General features: G+C 42.2%; 1 protein-coding gene across 1 annotated transcript; it reads right to left on the bottom strand.

Moving 5' to 3' along the window:
- Positions 1-18838: 18838 nt before the first annotated feature.
- LOC137146996 (G-protein coupled receptor 55-like) lies at positions 18839-20026 on the bottom strand. Its single transcript, XM_067538646.1, has one exon. The coding sequence runs from the start codon at positions 20024-20026 to the stop codon at positions 19136-19138; it is 891 nt and encodes a 296-aa protein (XP_067394747.1). The 3' UTR covers positions 18839-19135.
- Between the last annotated feature and the right edge of the window lie 3143 nt (positions 20027-23169).

The following is a 23169-nucleotide window of genomic DNA, read 5'->3' as shown; positions in this document are numbered from 1 at the left end:
GCCTGGGCCAGAGGAAGGTTTGCGACGCCCCTGCTGGATATAACAAGGCCCTGCAGGCCAAACAACCCAGGAGAAAAGGGGCAGAGCCAGGATAGGAAGGGCCAGTACAAAAGGCAGGCCCAGCACCTGAGTCAGGGGGAAGCTACCGCAGGAAGCAGATGTTCTTCCCAGAGGCTGCAGTCTAGGCTTGACTCAGACCCTGCAGCTGTTTGGAGCAACCACCCCACCGACTGGAGCCTGCAAAGCTTGCCCAGATTGCCGGACCCTAATGACTGGAAAAGGCCACCGAGCCTTAGTAGCTGGGACAAGCCACCTGAGACTACTGGGTGGGAAAAACCCCCTGATGGCGGCCCTGATTTGGAGGAGCTGCCTGACGTCAGGGACCCCTGGAGCAGACTGAACCCTGTGGACCGGAGGAACCCCTGGGCCCCTGTGACCTGGAGGAGCTGCCCTCCGCTGACGATGCAGAGGAGTTTCTGTACCTGCCGCCAGTCGACTGTGAGAGACTTGTGGGTCTGCCGCTTGCCATGTACCCCAGTGACCCAGAGGGAGACTGCTACCTGCAGGTACCCAGGGACAGGGTGGGAGGAAGTGGCCCAGGGACAGCCGACTAGCAAGTGGCTGAGTCAGGGGCTAAACCCCGTCAGCATGTTATGGTTGGATCCCCGCTGACTCAGTGGCAAACAGCTTTGCCACTGATAGGGCCCTGGACTGGAACGCAGTGGAGTCGGATCTGCGTCCCCCTTCCTCCTTCCCTAACCACCGTGGGAGTGCTTGTTACCCTCTGAGCTTGGAGGCAGAGGATACCAAGCCCTACTAGCCCTGCCTACCTGCAAGGCTGGGAGCTCCAGACTATTTTGCCTGCCCTGCCTGCTGGATGGTCAGGGGCCATTGACTAACTCCTCAACCCTGCCCGGCTTGCAGGCCAGGGACTGTAAACTGCTTCGTTTGCCCCACCCACCTGAGGGCTGAGGGCAATAGACTGCTGCTAGCCCCACCTGTGGGAAGTCCGGGAGCTATAGACTGCTGCCCTGCCCTGCCCTGCCCTGCCTGAGGGCCGGGAGCGCCCGACCCCTTTGCTAGCCCCACCTGTTGGAAGGCCGGGGGCACCAGACTGCTTGCTTGCCCTGCCTGTTGGAGTGTCGGGGGCACCAGACTGCTTGCCCTGCCTTGTGGAAGGTGGGGGGCTATAGATGTCTCCGCCTGTCCCGCCCTGTCTGAGGGTCGGGGGCACCAGACTCCTTACTAGCCTTGTCCTACGGGAGGGCCAGAGAGCTACAGACTGTGAGAGAAGCCCGCCCCACCTAGAGCCGGGGCTAAAAACTTGTAATTCGCTAAGCTTGTTTCCCTAGACCACGGCACTGTGGGCTTCCTCGGAGCCTGGGCCCGAGGAAGGGTCATGACGCCCTGGCTGGTCCGTGCCACCAGCCTACAACAACCCTTTTCACAGTCAGTTATCAGCATATAGAGGGCAACAGCACAAACCACGCTTCTGCTTCCTCACTGGGTGAGCATGGCCAATTCCTCATGCTGGGTCTTTGTGTCTTCTGAATTCCCAACCTCTGTTCTCCACCATGACAGCTACTGATTTAATTCCCCTCTTTTCCAGGGTGTTCTTCAACACCTTCACTCAGGATCTAGGGATACAATGACCTGAGAAGGTTGTAATAAAGGCTATGTTACACAAGCTCTGTGCTTAGGCCTGGATTGGGTCTGACTCTTTCATGGATACTCAGGGCTGGGACAGTGCAAAGATCCTTCTTCCTTTGCACACCCTTCACGAGGGCCAGAGACAGTCAAAGTGTCTCTGGACTTGGGGGATACTAGGGGCTGTGTCCTTGTGAATGCACCCTGTTCAAAATTAGGCATGGGGAGGAGGGGGCATGGCCTTGCCCCCACTCTACACTAGCTCAGAAGCAGGCTGTGCCACCTTGGGAGAATGATACAGACTGTACTCTATTTCCTGGGAAAGATGCATCTCCCTCATGGGCAGAACAGCTTCACACTGAGCCATCATTAAATGGCACATGTGGTGTGGGGTGAAGCTCTGCTCCAGAAGAGCACTGTCCAATATTACAAAGGCATGGTCAGAGGATGGGTGGGTGAACTCAGCAATGGAATTCCCTGCTCACTGCCCCCAGATCCAGCAGGAATGAACTTTTCCTTCCTCATAAAGGATCATGGGTTCTCTGAAGGTTTCAGTGCTCTCCCTTTTTGGTCTCCTCTCTCTGACGACTACTACACAATTAAAAAATCACAAGCCCATAAAAAATACATTGCATAAATGTGGTTCTAAGGAAGGCTACTTAGCTGGTGCTCCCTGGAAGATTTCCTGAGCCACTCATTCGAGGTGATCTCCCTTCACCAAAGAGCGCTGAATAGGAGGCCTCTTAGAGCCATCAGTTCTACTCTTTTGCTCAGCTAAGAGGTTGCTGCACGGTGATGTGTAAGACGCTTCCTCTCTTGATTGGCTGCCTACACAGAACTGCTGTCCCACACCAAGTTGAGGAAAGGGTGCTTTAATACAGGAATTGAACCTGGGTATCTTGCTCATGAACCCACATGGGCCATCAGAACAGGCAGGGTGCTGTGTTAATAGCATTTTCTTTCCCCTAGCCAGGCACACCTTACCTGGAAGTAATTATCCCACCAGACGCTCCTTTCCAATAGAGTTGTTAGGGGATGCTCTCGTTGTCCTGAGTTACTTTATAAGGTAAATAATTCTAAATATGGAAAAACCCAATCAACATGTACTATTATCTAGGGTAAAGATTATAATCATATATATCTTGTCCTTTAACTCATCATTATTTATCTGGACCAAAGGTCCCGAACTTATGTGTGCTAACTGCCTTAGCTTTCATACAGGATGTGGCCTGTAAAGTACCTTGCATTACAGCTATAATGCTTCAATATAAATCTATGACTCTATTATAATAAAACAACAATACTTTAATCTATAAGGACAGCTATATATGTGCAAGCAAGCAGGCTAGTCTTATAGGCTACACCATGTGGTAAGCAATGAGTCTACATGCTGGTGAGCAGTGCAGTGAGGGACACAAGAAAGTTTGTGATCTGGTGCCTATTGGATCTCCTGCCCTGTGGTAAACTACAGGGGAGAGGGATTTTGTTCGGACTGAGAGAGGTTTTGCAGTGAGGGATGTGGATTTTGCTGGGTGGCAGGGTGAATGTGAGAGAACATTGTAAACACAAATAAAAAAAAGGAATGTGCATGCCTTTCATACTCATTTTATTGACAACCATATAAATAATTAGATATTAGTGAGGTGAACCCAATTGAAATCCCAGAATTCTGATACTTCTAAGCTTTGAGAACATATCCAAAACCCAGCCTGGATCCAAATTTCACAGCTGGTCTTTATATCTATAATGGGGCAATCAAAACCCTAGATTAAAACCTCTCAGCATCAGTGATACTTCAAAACCAAATCCAGATCTGGAGTCAAATATTTTGTAGCTTGGTCCCATATTTGCAATACCACATTTCTACATTTACTGACATCGCAGTACCTAGGAGCTGTTCCAATCTGTCACATGGTGTTTCTTAATAGAGCGTGTGCCAAGGACAGCACGTAGGCTGCTTTCATAGCAGAGCATGAGTCTGGTGAGATCACCATGCCAGGATGTATTAGCAAACTGTCCTTTGCAAAAGTTAGCATATTATTCACATACCAAAATGAGTTGCCAAAAGAAACACATTTTCATGTTGAAAACTGATTTCAGTTTCAGGTTTCTAGACGATTAGGAATGAAACACATGGACAATATTATTTCTGATGATTTATTTGAATGTAATCTTTTAAAGGGACACTAACATTAAATATGAGTCAAAATCAGCCTTTGAAGGAGTGAGTGCAACTTCCACAGAAGTTAAAGGAACTTGTACCTACTTCCACTAGAGCTGAATTAACTCAACTGTAATAAAAAAAAAGTCTTACCTGTTCTACTTAGTATGGCCCATGCTTATTGCAACAGAATTTTATTAATTTACTTACTAATTTTCTAATTGGTATCTAATTTACTTTCCACCAGTTAAGCTTTCTTTTATCCTTCTTCTGCATTTTATTCAGCTTGCACAATAAAAATACACTAATAATTTTTATTTGTATTAATAGGTTAGTCAGTTGGTTTTTGTGCACTGTGAATGCTTCAGGAGAATAATTGCATCCACATTTTCACTGACATTTAAAAAGCATGCTTTTTTTTATTGTTAATTATTATAAAAAATTATCCTTTGGTACACAATCTAAATTTGGGTTCTAAACCAGCTGAAGGTATCCCTTTAGTTACTCAAATGCAAAATAAATCTCATAATCTTAAACCAATACTAATTCAACAATCCAGAACATGTTGTTTTGCACACAAAAACTTGACAAGCTAGCAGTACAGCTGGAAAGGTGGAACCTGTGATGAACACCATACATGGTCTTCTGGGTGCCTCTGTGTGTTCCCACTTTTGGCTGAAGGTTCACAGATCAGTTCATATAAGCATCCAATTGCAACTGATACCACAAACTAAGGATTGTGATAATGGGCAGGTTTTCCCTGGAAATATCCCTACTCCCAAGCCAGGGACATCCTGCCTACTATCAAAAGGATTCTGCAGGCCTCTCTCTACCTTCAGTGAGTACAATGACAGTCACAGCTGGGTCAGAACTTGTCCTACTTGACTGCTATAATGTAGTGAAATGGGCAGGTGGCGTCCTTATACCAGGAACAGCTGGTTGATTCCTCTGCACTGAAAATACTATATGGGGGGAAGCGAATGGGCTATTTATCCACACCTAAAGTGCATGGGAGGGTGCCAGGTATCGCCACCTCCTTTAAAAAAAAAAAAAAAAAAGGAAATCACAAGGGAAGGGTACAGCAACATCTAGAAAACATGACTATGAGGAAATATTTAAAAAATCGGGTTTGTTTACTCTGGAGAAGAGAAGACTGAGTAGTGATATAAAAGCAGTTCAAGTTATAAAGAGGAGGATGCTAAATTGTTCTTATCTGCTGAGGACAGGACAAGAAGCAAGAGAGATTTACGTTAGACATTGGGAAAAGCTTCATAGCGGTAAAGGTCCTTAAGCAGTGCAACAAATTACCTAGGGAGATTGTGGAATCTGCATCCTTGGAGATTTTTAAGACCATGTTAGAAAAACACCTGTCAGGGATGGGCCTGATGATACTTAGTCCTGCCTCAGTGCAGGGACTGAACCAGATGACCTATTGAGGTCCCACAGAAAACATTTCTGTGTTTCTATTGCTAACCTCAAACAATCAATTAGTCTGGCCCCAAAAATATGAGATTGGTTTAAAAATCATGAGATCTTAAAAAATAATACATGTTGGATTCTTTTTATTTGTTTTGATTTGGAGCATTAGAGGCCATGTTTTCAGGCTTTTCTAAGAAAGTTACTTGTTTTTCACTGAAAGCTGAGATTTACAGTTAATCCCTTGACTCCAGGAGCTGGGTGCCTTAAGAAAAACATCTAGTAGTGTGACTCATGATAAAATCATGGGAGTTGGCAATATCTGACTTAATGGTTTACAGACCTGTCAAGAGACTTCCAAGTTGGATGAATGGATAAAATGTTTTGGGATAAGGACCCTGAGGAGGAGCAGGTAGGTGGCTGCATCTGTGGGAGGAGAGGTACCAGGTCAGGGTCCTTGAGGAGAATGGGATTGTGGTGAGATTGGGACCATCTCTTCATATGTTGTATACCTGGGCTCCAGGAGGGGATTGTGAGGGGAGCTGAAGGGTTTTCTTCATCCTCATTCCCCTTGGGTAACAGGAGGGATGTTAGAAGGGGGAATGTAGAGCTATCTAACTTCTGCATCTGTCTGGATGCTCCAGCTTTCTGATCTTAGCTCTGGCCCTCCAAAGCCTTTCCTACTCCAGGTTTTCTGGCTCTCTTGTGGATTTTCTTGAAAGTGCTTTGCCTCCTGGCTGTCATTAGAGGCAACTCCTTCTTCTGGCTGCTGGGTGGGAAGGAGGAACTCCCCATCTCCCTTTCTTGGCCCAGCCACTCAGCCTGCAGTGAATGCACTTGGGGAGCAATGCTGTTGATCTTGTTTCTTCCTCATTTGCTAATCCTCAAAGCGGGGACACAGAAACAAGAGACCTGAAGGGAACATCAACAGTGAGAGCAGAGAGCTAGAAGGGAAAGGACAGGAGACGATACTGGAGGAAGCAGAAAGATGGGTATAATTAAGAGGGATTCAGACATAAGGGAGAAGGAAAAGATCAATAGGGACAGAAGGCCTCCAGAGAAGGGACTTTCTCTTCATGTTCACTTCCTAGCACACCAGGGCCCTGATCCTGACTGAAGCCTTTGGCTACTACCACTCTATGCATGATGGATAATGAAATTAACAATAAGATAGGGAACTCAGGAAGGAGAGAGAAGAGAAAGCCAGAGGATGAGTGAGGGAGTTGCATAACCTCATAGAGAAAGTGCGTGAGCTGCCCCACAGTTGCTGTGCTGTGCTGTGCAGTGCAGGGGGGGGCGAGGGAGGGAGAAGCACAGAGATGAATATATGATTCATTTGACAATGGGGGATGAGGGCATGAATTGGCATTCACATTTATGCAAATATGACTGGGCTTTTTGAGGGCCCAGTTCTGGAGACACCCGGGAAGGACTAGTCACCCATCTGCTGTTAGCAATGGGTGAGAGGATAGCAATGGGTCTGGTCACCCCTATCTTTGCATTGTTGGAAGGGTACTGTGTAGGAACCCCTTGTCCTGGTGTCCCTATGTTCTTTTGTTCTCCCCTGTAGGTCTTTTCTTTTAATCTCTCCTGCTGCCCTACTGGTGACCCCATTCTACCCTATTCTCTCTCCCCTTGGAGTCCTCATTTCTCCTTATCTCCTCCTAAACCCAAGGGCTGAAAGCTGAATTGCTCTGTTTGTACAGCAGCTAGCTGAATGGGGGTTCAGGTCCATAGCTACTATGGTAATACAAATAATAATAATAATGATACATTGTCCATCGTCTTGTTATGAGTTCTCACCTGTCACAGACGGTTCAACTATGGCCATCTATATATGCATTATTGTTTGCTGTCACACAGTGGCAGTATAAGAACTCAAAGGAGATGTCTCTAATTCAAACAAATACCATGTTCGGCAAAGTAACTAGAGCTGTAGTGCAGCACCATTCGTTATGGCATCAAGAGCTCCTGCATGAGAACCTGAGAATTTTTCTTGTGTTCCCAAGGATCTGCCGATCTAGTTCAGGGCGTCATTTTGCTATTTTCACTAGTGAGCCAAGTTTTTCACAACGTAAAATATGCAAATGCCGTACTGAGATCTGGTGTATACTACAAAGTTAGGTTGCTGTAAATTGCTTTGCATCGACCTATTGGTGCATCTGTGTTACACTAAAATTTGTCTCCAGCCATTGTAAGCATCCCATTCCAGCAATGCAGAGACACCACATCCCTGAACGGCATGGAGCCATGGTCAATCTGTTTAGGAAAACACAGTGCAAGTGCAGATGTTGCATAACCTGTGTGGCCCCTAACTGTCCGCCAGTGGTTGTTCCACAATGCACTATTCCCTGTGACAGTGACTGTTCTGGTCAGTTATAAACTCTACTGTCCAGGGGTCATGGAGACTGGAAGCTACACCCCCGACCCCAGCAAATTTTTGAAATGTCTTTACCTGATTGCCTGCCTTGGTAAACACACCCAGTAACTCTCCCTTGTGTGCAACTGCCCAACCAACCACACCAGCTCCATGCCCACAGAAGTACTAGATGCACTCCTGCCTTGACCAGACAGGGGGCATTGTATCTCCTGGGCCTGCAGGGAGAAGAAAGAGGCTGTGCAAGCACAGCTATGGACCAGCTGTAGAAATGTGGCCATCTGTGAAAAGGTTGTGCAGCATATCCACGCAAAGAGGTATGACAGGGATCAGCAGCAGTGCCATGTGAAAGTGAAGGAACTGTGGCAGGCATACCACAAGGCCAGGGAGACCAACAATCAATCTGGTGCTGAGCTGCAGACCTGCCACAATTACAATCAACTGCATGCAATGCTTGGCAGAGTCTCCACAAGCACCCCACAGACCACCCGGGGTACATAGGAGGAGCCTGAGACAGAGACCCCTGCCGTGAACAGTGAGGAGGAGGAGGAGGGAAGAGACACAAAGATTAATGGTCCAACACACTTGCATGACAATGGCTTCCACTGTGGATTTTCCAGCTCCAAAATGATTTCCCACTGACCAGTAGCAATCTGGTACTGGAACCTCCCAGAGTGCGATCACCACTCACTTCTCCACTGTCAGTGCAGCTCTCATTCTGGTGTCACTGCTCTGGAGGGCTAGGGCAAGCTTGGCACCTAGATTTAGGAATGTGGACTTTTGCATCCAAAAGTTCTGCAGCCATACTTCTCATGAACCTGCATTACCATGTGATCCCACCCGTTAGTGCTATTTTCTTGGACCCAGAAGTGGTGCTCCACTATCTTCAGTTGCGCTGTGAATGCCACCAACAACCTTGAATTGTTTTTTGCTATGTCCCTTAGCAAACTGTCCTAGAGAAAGTCTCATGTCCCTAATTGTCGTGGGGCTTCCTCTGGGTCAACAAATACAGGAGAATTGTGTGTCCTGTATCTGCAACATTCAAGAGAAGTATGCAGAGGCCTGTGGGCTCCATATTTCCGTCAAAAATGGTGGACAGCGAGAAATGCCACATGGGTTTGTGAGATTTTTTTTTTTTAAGAAAAGGTTCAAAATTATGGGATATGGATGACATTATGGGATGGAGAAAGCAGCATGCTGTCAACTTGACCCCTAGATCCCAGAGATTCCCTGGCTGACTCATGTCTACCCCACAACATATTCTGAAAAGTTCCCAAAAGTCGTTGCACCAGATAGCAGTGAGAGACGCCCATGGAGCCAAGCCCGCCTGGTGAGTACGTGCAGTGCCGACACAAGCAGTCAACATGAGTGATATACCAACTTCAGTGACTGTATGCCTACATAATTTTCATTGATCAAAGTTTGAGGTGTAGCCGTGGCCTGAAACAAACCACAAACATTTAGTTCTGAGTTTGATTCAGCCGACTAGCCTTCCCTCAGATGGGGACTCATTCTCCCCCTACATACTCATTGTGGGTAGGAAACAACACAGGTGTTGTAGGGTCGATAACAGTAAATAACATGAAAATTCCTGTTTGTGATGTCACCATGGGGAAACATGGAAAGAATTATAATGTTATCAAGAGGCCTGCAAATGAGGAACAAACAAGTTCATATGACAAAATCCTCTTATTCATTAAAGAATGACAGAAGAAATATATAACAAATACATGAGTCATCTACAGAACTGTTACTATACAAAGCTTTTTTCAAAGATTTTCACATAGAGCCATTTTAAGGGCCTGATCTGAAAGCATACTGAAGTTGTGGGAGTCTTGCCATTGATTTCAAAGGGCTGTGGATCAGGCCCTAAATATCTGCTATCCTATCGCTCTAGGTTTTTCTAACCATTGCCCTGCTGATTGCTAGCTCGTTCTTCAGAGTTATTGGGTTGGTATCAATATGTTCTTTTATTCTACGGCATTTTCCCATGTCCCTCCTTCACCAGACAATTGCTTGTCTTGAGCCAAATGTTCTTATACCATGAACTTACAAAAAACTTTTCAGAGCCTGACATCTGTCGTGGGGATCTTCTATTATTTACCATCTGTTTCCTGTTTTTTTGGTTTTTTTTTAAAAGATGTTAAATATTTCTCTCCTCTAAAGTGTATGAAAAGAAGTCAAGTGACAAAAAGAAAATTAAAGCAAATCTGACATCTGTTTTTGGTAAAAATCTACCAACTTGCACCTAAGGGTACAAAAATGAATTTAAAAACGCCTGAAATTTTTGTTTACAGTTAAAAGAGCAGCTGATGCCTCATGAAAAACATTCTCATTGGAAACAATCCTGCTTCTTTGTCCCTAGATTTACTTTGTTTCCCTTTTCTTGCTCTTCCTAACTAATGACATTTGCATGAAAACTGATCCTTTGTTTGTTAAGAGTTGATCCACCCCTGCTGTTTGTTCCTCATTTGGAGTCCGATCCAAAGTCCATTGGTGTCAGTCAGAGCCTTTCTATTGATTGCAATTTGCTGTAAATCAGGCCCTTGAAGCGTTAATCCACTGTGACCCTAGAATCATTTTTACAGCAACTCATTGTACTCTAATAAAAAAAAAATAATGTCTTCAGCTGGATGACACAATCCGCATATACTGAGAAAACATGATTCCTTGACAGGGGAGAAAAGAACAGCTAATGTGCTATATAGGATATTTTCCCACAGTTCTCCAGGAGGCAACACAGCACTTGTTTAAGAATCCAAACTTGCATATGCAGCTTTGTGTTGTGCATAAAATTCTATCTTATTCCCGCCAGTGCAGAAAATATGTTAGGAATGTAGGTGCACTGTTTTAGGGGCCTGAATAGTTGAAATCAGAGTCAATCAATTGTTCAATTCCAAATAGACAATACTTTATCACAGAGAGTTATGGATTAAAAAAAAATCCTTATAATTTTAGAAATGATCCATACTGTTTTTGTTCCCTTTTTCAATGCTCTGGTACCGATTCATCACCTTCCTTCCCATCCAGTCACCCCTCCAACTCTATTACATTTTGGCCATGTCTACACACAGCAGTTGTATTACTGTAACTATGCTGGTGTTATTAAAGCGGTATAATCTTCCCAGTGTGGCAGCAGTGTGAATGTGCTTGTATCCATAAAGCTTATTCTCATATGTGAAGATTGTTTGCTGGTCTGAACATTATACCAATATTGCAGAAGTCAATGGCTAATTACTGATTGCAAGATGCATTCAATATCTGTATGAATATAACTTTATTTTTAAAAAGTGAGTTGCTAAAAGGTATTATAAGCCAAGCAAATTATCCAGGCTGGACAGCTAATTCTGCTCTAAATGTGTATTTTCAAATTTACCTTAATTACAACTATATGGAAAGTTATTAATGATTGGTGTATCACCAATTTGTCTTTACAAATAATTTAATATGGGACCTCAAACACCAACAACCACACCTCCATTAGCATAAAGGCCAAAGATATTTTTGGTTTCCCCAAGAGAATAATATTGCTGGCCACTAAGGCCGGGTGTATGCTACTGAGCTGCACCAGGGCAATGAGCCAGTCTAGGGCTCTCACAAGACAGGATAGTTACAATGTAGTAGTTAAGGTAATTTGGTGTGGAGGGAGAGGTGATTTTTATATGCATCTCACCTATGAGACTATTCTTGAGCTACCAGATAGATTCACTTTGGTTTCCTAAAAGAGAATGCAGCTTTACTCAAAGGCAGGACTTGCTGCCCACATGAATTATTAAAGTTCTGGGCTTCTGCCATCGTAGATCCCAATATAAACCAGAGGGAGAGTGGGTATCTAACACAGTTATAGTTGGAGCAGAGAATGGTTAATAATCTGAATTATTTTGCTGAATTTTAATGCTTCCTATCTTAGAGAAAAAGGGGAACTTTTCATTTTTAACCCTTCTTCTAATCTATGCAGTTGTAGGCCTAGATAAGACAATATGTTTGGAAGCTGTCTGAAGTTTAATTGAATGAATTGTCTTTCTGGAACAATGAGTACCCAATTGGCAATCACTTGTAGCAATATCTTTATTATCATATTAACAATGGCATTGTGCACAGTTCCTTTGATTAAGGCACTATATAAAATTAAAAAAAAAAAAAAAAAGAAAAGGGATAAAAATAAAACATAAAGAAGGTAATTTGCAGTGCCTATTATCCTCTACCATTGTCACAATAGCAAAGAGATACTGATTGATAGGAATTTGTTATAACATTGAAAATGTGTTAATGAGAAGTGGAAAAAAATCCTTGCATTTTGCAGGGGGTTCCATTTCTGTCAGTAATTGTGAAAATAAAAAGACATGAACCAGGAGGAAGACTGATTTCTCATTAAAAATGGGCCTGAAGCACAGCATTTGATAGCTTGGGCGTCCAAGATTTGACTTTGGCCTATTAATAAATATAAGAGCCAGCAGTAAAATGCAGGTTTAGTTCTGTATCTGAACATCCTCACAGGTGTATGTGTTCAGAGCTAGGATTATAATTATGGTCTCTCTCTGGCAAGCTCTAAGATCAAGTAGTGGAGGTGCTTCTGTGACTACAGTGTTACATTCTGCATCCTCATGGTATTTACACATTGCAGTGCCAATACCCCTGCAAAAGCAATAGATGAAGAGAGGCCTAAGCCACTTAGAGAAACCAAGCAGGCTTTCCCTGTTACAAGTAAAATGTTTAGAGATGCTTTGGGAAAGGCGGGGAGAGAGGAAATGTTCCTAGAAGACATAGATATAGAATCTGTCTTCCAACCTCCCTACTTGCTTTTATGCTGATCATCATATATGAGCACTTTCCATGTCAAATCAATCACAATAGTGAAGTTCCTAGTGGATGTCCTGGGGTCTCTGGTGCTTCTCTCTTTTTGGGGTAAAAACTGATTTGGAGTATTCTTTTGTTTGTTCGCAATCAAAACAAACAATCATGTTTATAAGTAAACTTCCCTTTGTTTTCTGTCTTTGGAAGACTGCTCCTCACCTGATCGCCTGTCTACGGGAACTACCAGCTTGCTTTTACAGCTGGTTGGGGAATTTTTCACCAAAATGTTTTTCCATTGAAAAACATTCATCATAACTAAAACTTCTCATGGGAATGGTTTGAGTCCAACTTGGAAAAAAAAATTCAAAATTGTCAAACCAGTCTATTTTGACTTTTTTGAAATACAAATTTCTGGTTTTTTTTTGGTTTGAAGCAACTTTTTATTTTGAAATGTAAGTTAACTAATAGTAAAAAAAAAAAAAAAAATTGAATAAAAAGGTGAAAAATAAATGAAACATTTCAAAATGAATGAAATAAAATGTTTTGAATGATCCAAACCTTTTCTTAAAAATATTTGTATTCTGTGAAAATTTTCAACATTTTGACTTTTTCTCCCAGTTCAGGATTTGAAAATCTTTTGAAATCTCAAAAATGTTCTTGGGACTGCAAAACTGTTTCCCAGCCAGATCTACTTACTTTAAATTAGCTGGTGGCCCTACATGTGGATCACCGCTGGATGACTATCTTCTTCAGGTGTTCTGTCCCAGTTTTCAACTAGATTGGAGTGAATAACCACTGAAATAAAGTACAAAGGGACGTGGAGGATTCTCCCTCTCTTGAAGTTTTCAAATCAAGTCTTGTTGCCTTTATAGAAGATATGCTTTAGTGAAACACAAGTTACTAAGCTCAATACAAGATGAAATTCTATGTTATGTAGGAGGTCAGACTAGATGAACTAATGGCCACTTCTGGCTTTAAAGTCTATGGGAACAGAGAAGATCAATTTATTTTAAGAAATTGGTGCTTGTGAAAGTGTCTGCAGTTGAAGTTTTATTTACTTTAGCTAATCTATATTTTGTGCTTTTTATTTTATTCCACTATTCTTTATCTCTTTCCACTTGGCTATTTAATATATAAATCTGTCTATATTGGATACTGCCTGTTTTGAAGGTTCTCAAAAATATATAAATCAAATCATAAAAAGAATGAAACATTAGTCATTTTCTCTCCAGTGACGGGGTGAGAACAGCAGAGGCATGAAAACTGTGGCATATGGAAACTGCGGCTGAAAGTTGCCTGGTAACCTGGCCTAAGCCTGCTGCTGCTGTGTGTTATTGCAAGAAGCAATGAAACGAACTACAGGGGTTTTGGTTCATAGGCAGAAGAGGCAATCAGCTATGGGAACAGCAGTTAATGCTTAAAATTGAGTGCTGCCAGTGACAGAGCCTTAAAAATCAGGACTACAAGAACCTAACTAGAGCTAGTCTTATGATTTCTGTTGTGTGGTAGGTCCCCTAAATTATATGTTGTTGTTTCTCTGACTGTATTTGAAAATTTTTCACATAAGAATATTGAATGACAAATAATGCAAAACCAGTATATCAGACAAATAATCATGCTTGCTAAAATCTCTTAAATTTTGCAGATTTGAGAATATTATGAATATCTGGTGGTTATCCAAATACTTTATTATTTGTATTCATAGAGTTTTAGGCAAGAAGGGACCATTAGGTTATTTAGTCTCACCTCCTGTATATCACAGGCCATTGCATTTCACATAGTTACCCCTGTATTGAGCTCAATAACTTGTGTTTAACTAAAGGTTAACTTGTTTTTGACTAAACCATCTCTTCCAGAAATACATTCAGTCTAGATCTGAAGACATCAAGAGATGAAGAATCCACCACTTCCAGTGTTCTGATGGTTAATAACCCTAATTGTTAAAAATTTGTGCCTAATTTCTAATTTGAATTTGTCTGGCTTCAATTTTCAGTCATTGGTTCTTGTTATGTCTTTCTCCGATAAATTAAAGAATTGGTTAGGTGAGATAGGTCAGTTTGTGTCTTGTTGAGGACCGGGTGGATGGGCCTTTGGGTCTTTGTTCAGCTTATGTTTGAATTCTCTGAGTGATTCATCCCCCTTCCTTTTAGCAACAGGATGGAACTAAACCAGAAGGAACTAAGCTGCTAGGTTAACTCCTGGGCAGGTGAACAGGAAACTCAAACTTTGGAGGAAATATAAAAGGTTTTCTTCTTATGTACAGTTCATAATGGCCAGTGGTGGAACAGTGGTTGTGTCCTGCAGTGGATGTACCACATTTTCTTTACTTCTGGAAGCTAGGAAGGACTTCCACTCTCTGAAGTACAAGTTGAAGTTTGTGCTGGAAGAAAAGGTTTGTGGTTTGAAAGGACAGGTACTGATACTGCAGAGCATCAGAGAGGATAAGGAGTTATTGAATATTCAGATACGAGATTGAATGGGAAACCAACTTAATTTTAACAGTTCACATTGTTTCAAAAAGTCCCTTATAATTCTTAATTTTCCCCAAAATTTACCTCAGTCATGTCTTCTAGAAAAGTTACATACAATTCCACAATAGCACATAAACAGTTACATTTTTAATACAATGGATCCCAAAGATATAAAATTTAATACAATAATGCTTAATTTAATTCAATAAGGTTTAGCCAGGCTATTGTAGGAGATTGCCCTATTTGTCACAAGAATGACTGGTTCTTTAAGCACTACTTTGTAATGTGTAGGGGAAAAAAGCTACAGGGAATTTCAATCTGAATGACATATGTTGGAGGTCTCCGACTGCTGGTGACAGAAAAGTCTAAATAATACGGTATAGGCCATATCTTGGCTGGTGCAAATTGGCATAGCTTCAGTTGCTCAGGCTCTGGGTTGTACCAAATGGTGATGGGAAAAGTTCAAAAGTTTCAGAGTTAGGATACCACATTACTAAACACCCAAACATCCCTCTAAACATCTATTAAACATCCCTCATCAGACTAGTGATGGGTTTTGCTTATATTTATCAACATGGCAGCTTTTATTATACATAACTAAATATTCAGCCTCAAATCCTTAAGAAGCACATTACATCAGTTGAAATACTATTTAAAAGAAGACTGGTGACCTTTACATGTCCTTTGCGATCTAAACTGCAGCATGGATTGAAATCTATGTAATTTTTTTAGTCATCTTCTCAGTAAATGTATTTATGGAAATTTTCTGGTTAAAATCTGACAAATAGAACTGACGACCACAAATGAATTTCATTTCTTCAGGCTGGAGACTCCAGATGAAAGGTCACTGGCTCATGGAAGAAATTGATACAATGTTTGTTCATTGTTACCCCTAATACATGTACAGTGAAAGGGCTGTGGAGAGGTAGGGTTTCTTTCATTTACTCAGCAGCCAATAATGGATGAATGTACCAAATTTTAAGACTCTAGATCAACAGGAGCATGAAAATTAATTACTTCAGTCAATGAACTTTTATAAGTGAGATAATTTATTTCTTATGAACACCGGAAGTAGAGGCATTGGTACCTTAGTTCAGTGTTTCTCAACCTTTTAAGTAGCAAGTACCCCCTAACTTCTGAAAATTGTAATAAGTACCCTAACACTCAATTTTCCATTCTGAGAAATACAATCTTTTCCCCCTTTACCGCTGGATGACTGTATTTCTCATAAAGCAGGAGAGTTCTGAGTTCTGCAATGCTGTGTGGCTGTGGCAGATCACAAAACCCCCTGCTGTTTCTCCTCTCCTTCCTCCTCCCCTTCCTCCATATAGGAGCAAAGGTCAACGCCAGCCAATCACTATGGCCTGATGGCAGGGTTCACATGGTGTTCTCCTTACACAAGTGGGAACTTGAGGTATGAGCAGGTAGTAGTGGCCCACCAGAGTGGATAGCAGCGCTCCCCATGGCCATCCCTAGGGGGGTGTGGGCCTGGGGCAAATCACACCGTGTGGGCCCCTCTTAAGATTTTTATACTGGTAAAATCTGGGGCTGTCATAGTTGTCAATTTCACTGCTCAGCTAGAGCAGTGAAATTGAGAAGTAAACCTGTGGGTAGAGCCCGGCTCCAGCACTGAGCAAGCCACTGGGCTCTCCACCTGGCTTTCTGGGCACCGGGCTTTGAGCCAGGGAGGGGAGGTGCCACCTGGGCAAATTGCAGGCCGCTGCCATCTGGCTGCCAGCCTGGGAGGTGGCCAACTGCCGCCTTCTCTGAGCTGGGGCAGAGGAGGATTCTGAGCAGACTGGGACCCAGGAATGTGGGCAGGCAGCTGCTGCCCATCTGCAAGGAAGGGTGCAGAAGGCTGTCTCTTGGCTCAGAGCCAGGGCATGGCTGGCAGCCATCCAGCTGTGAGCTTCAGCTTGCAAGGCGCAGGCAGCTGCTGTTGGGCTTCTTCCTGGGAGCTGGGACTGCGCGGGATGCAGGCGGCTGCCACCCAGCTTCCCAAAAAGCCAGCGGCTGCCACCCAGCTTCACAGGACAGGGGCGGCTACCGTCTACCTCCTAGCTAAGAGGTGGGACCGGGTGGGAAGGCGGCGGCTGCTGCCCACCTCCTCCAGAAGCCAGCGGCTGCCACCCACCTTCTTTCACTGGGTTTTTTAGACGCATACCCCCAGGGGTACACATACCACAGGTTGAGAAACTATGCCTTAGTCCTTCTTTTTAGTGTAATTTAGCTCTGATATTTTTGCTATTAGTTTAATAGGGCTAAATATAAACCTAGTGCACACTGCTAAAACTGAAACGTAATTAATGTACTTTACCCTACAGAATGTAATCTACACGGGGAGGGAGGGACATGCACTGTGCAATGTGAGTAAAGTCCATCTTGCACCTGTCGCACCAGATGCTGATCTCAGCAATGTTGTTGTAAATCCTGAGGAAACTTTGTCAACAGAGCAGGCCTGATTCTGTTTTCACTTACACCTCTGTAAATCAGGAACTCTATTATACTCACTAGGGTAAGTGAGAGGAGGGGCTGGTCAAGTTACTCTGGATTTACAAGGGTATAGCTGAAATCAGAATATGGGCCCACTCTGTAAACTGAGTTGGAGCTTCTCAAAATTATTATAATTTGGTAAAGGGCAATAAAATGAGTTTGCTAATTCACGTGACAATCAAAAGATAAGGTAGCATTTGAGTATGAAGGATTTTTTGTATTGCTTGTTTGTTTAGGCTTTGATAATACTAAACCTCCCCCAGGAGCCTAAAGAATTTTTTTCCCACTGGGATGTGATTGTTGCTAGTTGACACCATTGGGTGTAGGGGTATTTTAGCCCTGCACCTCTAAATGATATGGACTTTCCTTTTAGACACTGGTGCATGCAATACTTTAACCTTGTGTTTCAAATTTCATTTCCTTGTTTTTGTTTCTGACTTTATTAATAAAACTGGGCTATAGCCAACTGTTAAACAAACAGTGGAGATCTATATGAAAAGGAGATGCTGTGGGTGAATTTATGAATCAGGGGCCCTGACTCAGGGCACTGACAGTGAGATGTAGATTGGGGCTGGGATTTTCAAACCTGTCTAGGGGATTTAGATATACAATTCCCATTCATTTAAATGGTAATTGTATGTCTAAATCCCCTTGGTGGATTTGAAACTGTTAGTCTGAAGCCTTACACCATAAACTCTAGGTCTCCATTTCAATATAGGCCAAGTCTATACTGAATGAAAGCTGCTACAAAACTTAGGCTGGATTTGAAAGGCAGACCTTTAGGAGATGGTGGATATTGCTACCCTAGTATCAGTCTATGTGAAATGGAATTGGTGGTCTCATTTCCAAATGGGCATGTTTGCCCATCACAGAAAAGCATGGGCTTGATTCAGCCCAGGGATACATTGGCTTCTATAAGCATACCCCAGAAACGCAGCTCTTTGGTGGGGAAAAGGTGGCCACAATCCTGCCGCAGAGTGGGTAAAATGTAAAGCAAGGAAGGGGCATGACCAAGATGTGCTGATTCAGAGCAACCTCAAACCACATGTTCATATGGAATTCTGATTGCAAATATAGGACCAGATTTTGCAACCCTCATTCATGCTGAGAAGTACATTACTCATTGAGGAGTTCCACTTACGTCACTGTGATTATTTGCAAAGTAAGTTACTGCTCACCATGAGTAAAGCAGGCAGAATCTGGCCCTAACTCTGTGTCTGCTATGTGGGTAGGCAGAGGATCTCTAGTTCCTGGGCTGTCCGTTTGGAACCTTTGCTGACACGAAACCCATACAAAAACTTTTAAAGAAAACAAGAGACGCCACATCTGGTTGGGAGTTGTGTCACCTAGCGGAAATAGTTTCAATTCTTACTTTTTACAAACCCCAAGACAAAACAGGACGCAAGAGAAACAAATAAAGGAGCAAGTTCTTAGTACAAGATTCACTGTATTTATATTTTCAAATAAAAAGTCCAGCCGTGAGTGCCTACAATTAGGCATCTACATGAATTGAGGCTCCACAGTTCCTATTGAAGTAGCTCTCCAGCAGGCGACACTTTCAGGTAATCATTTGGTTTTCAAGTACAATTCTATTTAACTGTTAGCTAGAACTACTTTTATTTGGCACTTGATTTTTGCTGGTCCTATGGATGGCAGTTTAAGAGAGAGTTCAATGTGCATCAAATGAAAACAATCTTCAAAATTAGCTAGAAATGGTCAGTTTTAAAAAGTTTTTCCCATCTGCTCCCAGAATGATTGAGACTTGCAGCACTTCAGTTAAATACTCTTGGTTGTTCTCTCACTTTCCTGAGGTGGGGATTTTGAAAACTCCTTAAAGACAAAATAATAGCATATTGCATCCAGGCAGCAGTTGAGGTTAGCCCAACAGAGGCTCATCTGAACAGAGGAGCGTATGATTTCTTGAAAATTTCTCATGATCACCTCTTTTTTTACCAAATAATGCAAGAGGAGCACCACATGGAAAGGAGTGAAACAGATGACAAACGTGACAAGGTTTGCCACAATTACCTTCACTGATTTACTTGTGTTAGTAAGGGGATCGTCTGGCTTTCTGATCCGTTTCAAGCATATGATGATCTGAGCTGTGCAGAAGATCATTGTTATCAGGCTGCCAAGAAACGCAGACTCTAGGATGACAAGAACAATTGGAGTTTCCCATGTTTTATTAGAGAAGCCATGGAAGCATGTACTGTTTGTGTCCTCATGGAATTGGTAAGTAAAAGAAGCTCCAGCCCAGACACCCAAGCAGATGATGGAACAGACCATGACAGCTTTCTTGGTGGATCTCAGGGACATGGCTAAGAATGGATGTCGTATGGCAATATATCTGTCCACACATATACATGCAGAGATGAGAATACTTCCATACATGTTCACAAAGTAAAGGCTTTCCAGGAAAGAGCAAAATTCCCACTTCCACTTGTTACCAGAGCCATAGGAAATGATTTTGAAAGGAAGGGTAAATAGCAGCAAGGTATCCAGAATAATAAGCGACACCAAGTAAATGGTTGATTCTGTCAGCTTCCTGATCTTACAAAAGGCAAACCACAAAGCCATCACATTGAACAGCAATCCCAGGACAAATGTGGGAATGTACACGGTTATCTGGAACAGCTGCACATAACTTTCGATGGAGTTATTCGCCATATCTCCAGTGTTACTGGAAAATAAGGAAACATAGTCATGTTCATATTGAAGAAGCCAGACTATAGGTTTTAGAGCCTGATCCAAAGCCCCTTGAGATCAGTGAAAAGACTCCCATTGACTTCAATGAGCTTTGGATCAGACCCTTAATGAACAGCATTTTGTTTTAAATATGGGGACTACTGACCATCTTACTCAGTGCTAGATCATGCCCTGTAAGCACAGTCCTGAATGGGGTGGATCTGCACTACTCCAAGGGAAGCTTGAGGAGGCATTGTGTCTTGGGGAAGTACAGACACCTGGAGTTAAGTGGTGTGAAGGCCCCTCCACCCTTAAAGATGGTGCCTTCTGCTATCTTAGTGTGATTAGCTCACTCTGTAGTTTGGTGTGGGAGAGGTCAGGGCCATGACCCTATCAACCCTTTGGAATGATGCGAGCCGATTGGAGAACCTTTGCTCCAGATGTCAGGAACTGCAATTGTAACTGACCCTGGCACCTGGCTTTCTGTAAGAAATGGTCAAGAGATTTTAAGTGGGATAGCTTTGCTAAACTTAACTCAGAAACAAAATGAGAAATAAGAACATGTGTTTTCAGCCACATGTTAAACTTACCATGGACTATATATTACTCTCCATATATGCAGTCCAACCTCCCATGTGGTGCCAGCAACTGTGTAGCAGATTCGTCCTCAACAAACAGGGTGTTAGAGACCACACAGGATTCTAACCACTGAGCTGTGGTAGTAAAATATTCTATTTCTTGGTGAATGGAGACTCCAGTGTGATTCTGTGCTTCCAGACTCTTCTGAAAAAAGAGCTCTCGTTTGTCTCTGCAATCCCAGTCTTCTGCAGAAGCTGTTGTAAATGCAAATGTTTAATAATGCTCTGTCCTTTCTCCAGTGAATACATTCCAAACAATCATTTCCTCTAACAAAACCTTTTTATTAGCTCCGTGCCACTGCTTGAGAAAGGTATGCGACTCTAGTATCGTCAAATACTGCCCAGAGATTGCTGCTACCTCCACCCGATGCATTTCCAGTATGATTTACTGAGTTCAACACACTTTCATTTCTGTGTCATCAATGTACTGTAAATTAAACCGTTTCTGTACTTCAGACCAAATCACTTCCCAGCATCTCACATGTCAGAGCATAACATAGTTGGATAGAGATTAAGATCAGCACAGAGGAAATTTACTTTGTCACACTCAATTTGTTTTATTAGCCTCTTGCAATTGCAGCTGGATTGGAAAGTGGAAAGGATGCTTGCTATTTACCCCTCCAAGAAGACACTTTAATGGGACATAAAATAGTGGGCTAGCGTGTGATACCCTCACTCACATTCAAAAGTACTTTACTATGTCATTGACTACTTGAAAAGTAAGTTATTAGTTTATATGCATAAGGGTAGCATAAGCTAGTCCTATGCAATATTCAGTAGTCCTGCCAAGTGAAAAATGTCAATAGTCATTATTATTTAGTTTCTTCAAGGCAGGCACTTGAATCTAGCAAGTACTTGCAAGTAACTTTACACTGGGATTCTCAGAGATGAAAAGCATTAGCTAATGAATTATTCCAATGTAATGAACATTGATGGAGTCCTCTACCCAGCTGACTCTACAGTTAATGAAGATTTTTCATGAGATACAGTGTTGGGGAAATCCTAGACTGGAGTTCCATGTCTATGTTAAATAAGATTTAGTCACTACCATAGATTTACCCAGAGAAAATCCAGCTATTTTAGGAAGGCATTTTACACCAAAATCTGTTATATGTTTCCACATAAGGAAAATATGTTAAAATACATTTCAAAAGAAAAAGTCCATTCATTCCTAAAAAGATACCCCCTTCATACTATGATCAAAGCAAAAATATCTAGTCTATTTAATTTGCAGACATAGTAGCAGAAAAAAAATAATAGCCATAAAAACAGTTTTTACTACAAATTTAGAATGCAGTATCTTATAAACTATCACCTTACCTCTCAACTACCTCAGAAACAGGTTACTAACTTCTCCCCTTTGAACCTGCAGATTTTTAGAGTCTAACATTTCTCTCTGGTTTAGGCAGTGGTTTTAACTGCATACAAAATAACTTCCAGTCTACAAACCAGAAGAACGTGCATGCTGCTTTTCAGCTTCTGATTATGTATTTCCATTTTTACAAAGCTTCTAGTTATCATACTGCCTACACACGAGCACATACACCCACTGAATGACTAGCTATTATTAAAGCCATTTATAAAGCACACTCATGACTTACAGTAAGTTTGTTCATAAAAGAGTAATTTGATGGTTTTGTTCCACATATAAAGAGCTCGCCTTATAGGCGTGTATGCGTAGGGTAACGGAAATGCCAGAAATTAAGAGCAGTACTGAAGAAACTAAACTTCAGTGGCCATGACCACACAAACTGAATGCAGCCTGATAGAACTTAAAGGTGACCTTTAAGGGAAAAGAAAAGGGGAGGAATGTGCCTTTCTTTTTTACTAGTTTAAAAGCTTCCCTCCAGGGGTGGCATGGGGGGAGAGGACACGGGAAAGGGCAGTTTTGCATGTTTTTTTCCCCCTTAGAAATAAAAAAATTCAAACTTGTATTTCCTTTTTTTGTTGGAGGGCTTCATGGACGATTCAGAAAAGTGATATGGAACTTTCCCAGCCCTTGATGACAGGGGTAAGGAAGCTGATAACAAAAAAGAACTTTTCTCTAAAATGTCTTAGATAAATAGGTTATAACAAAAAACCCCAAACAAACAGAAAAAGCATTTTAGAAGCTCTGACTGCACAAAGTCAGTTTTCAAGTTGGTTGTATCTGGTAATCCTTCTCATTCTCCAGTAGTCACAGATTCTTCCGGGGTAGATATTAAGACCTGAATTTTGAATTTAAAAGTGAAACAGGAAAAATCTTCTTAAAAGTATATTTTTTATAGACTAAAAAGAAAACCAAAATGCTCGAACCCCTCACCTCCACGTTTTACTCCTTAGCTGGTAGCCTTTAATTTTCTTGGACTGCCTAAAAATCACATATATGTCCAGAGCTCTGGATGTTTTTTGTAATGAAACACAGCTGATTTCAGTTTCCATTCCCAATGAAGACATTGTGTGTCAAAAGATTCATGAACCAGAGCCTACCGTAGAGCAAAACTTGGG

The sequence above is a fragment of the Emydura macquarii genome, unplaced genomic scaffold, assembly GCF_026122565.2.
Source record: "Emydura macquarii macquarii isolate MOO-44397 ecotype Brisbane River unplaced genomic scaffold, CSIRO-AGI_Emac_v2 contig_499, whole genome shotgun sequence".
In the NCBI taxonomy this organism is placed as follows: Eukaryota; Metazoa; Chordata; order Testudines; family Chelidae; genus Emydura; species Emydura macquarii.
Note: the sequence above shows the minus strand (reverse complement) of the source record. Positions and strands in the feature narration are given on the sequence as shown.

Bases quoted from the DNA above. Each gene is read 5' to 3' on its own strand.
- LOC137146996 (XM_067538646.1), bottom strand. From the start codon at position 20,026: ATGGCGAATAACTCCATCGAAAGTTATGTGCAGCTGTTCCAGATAACC.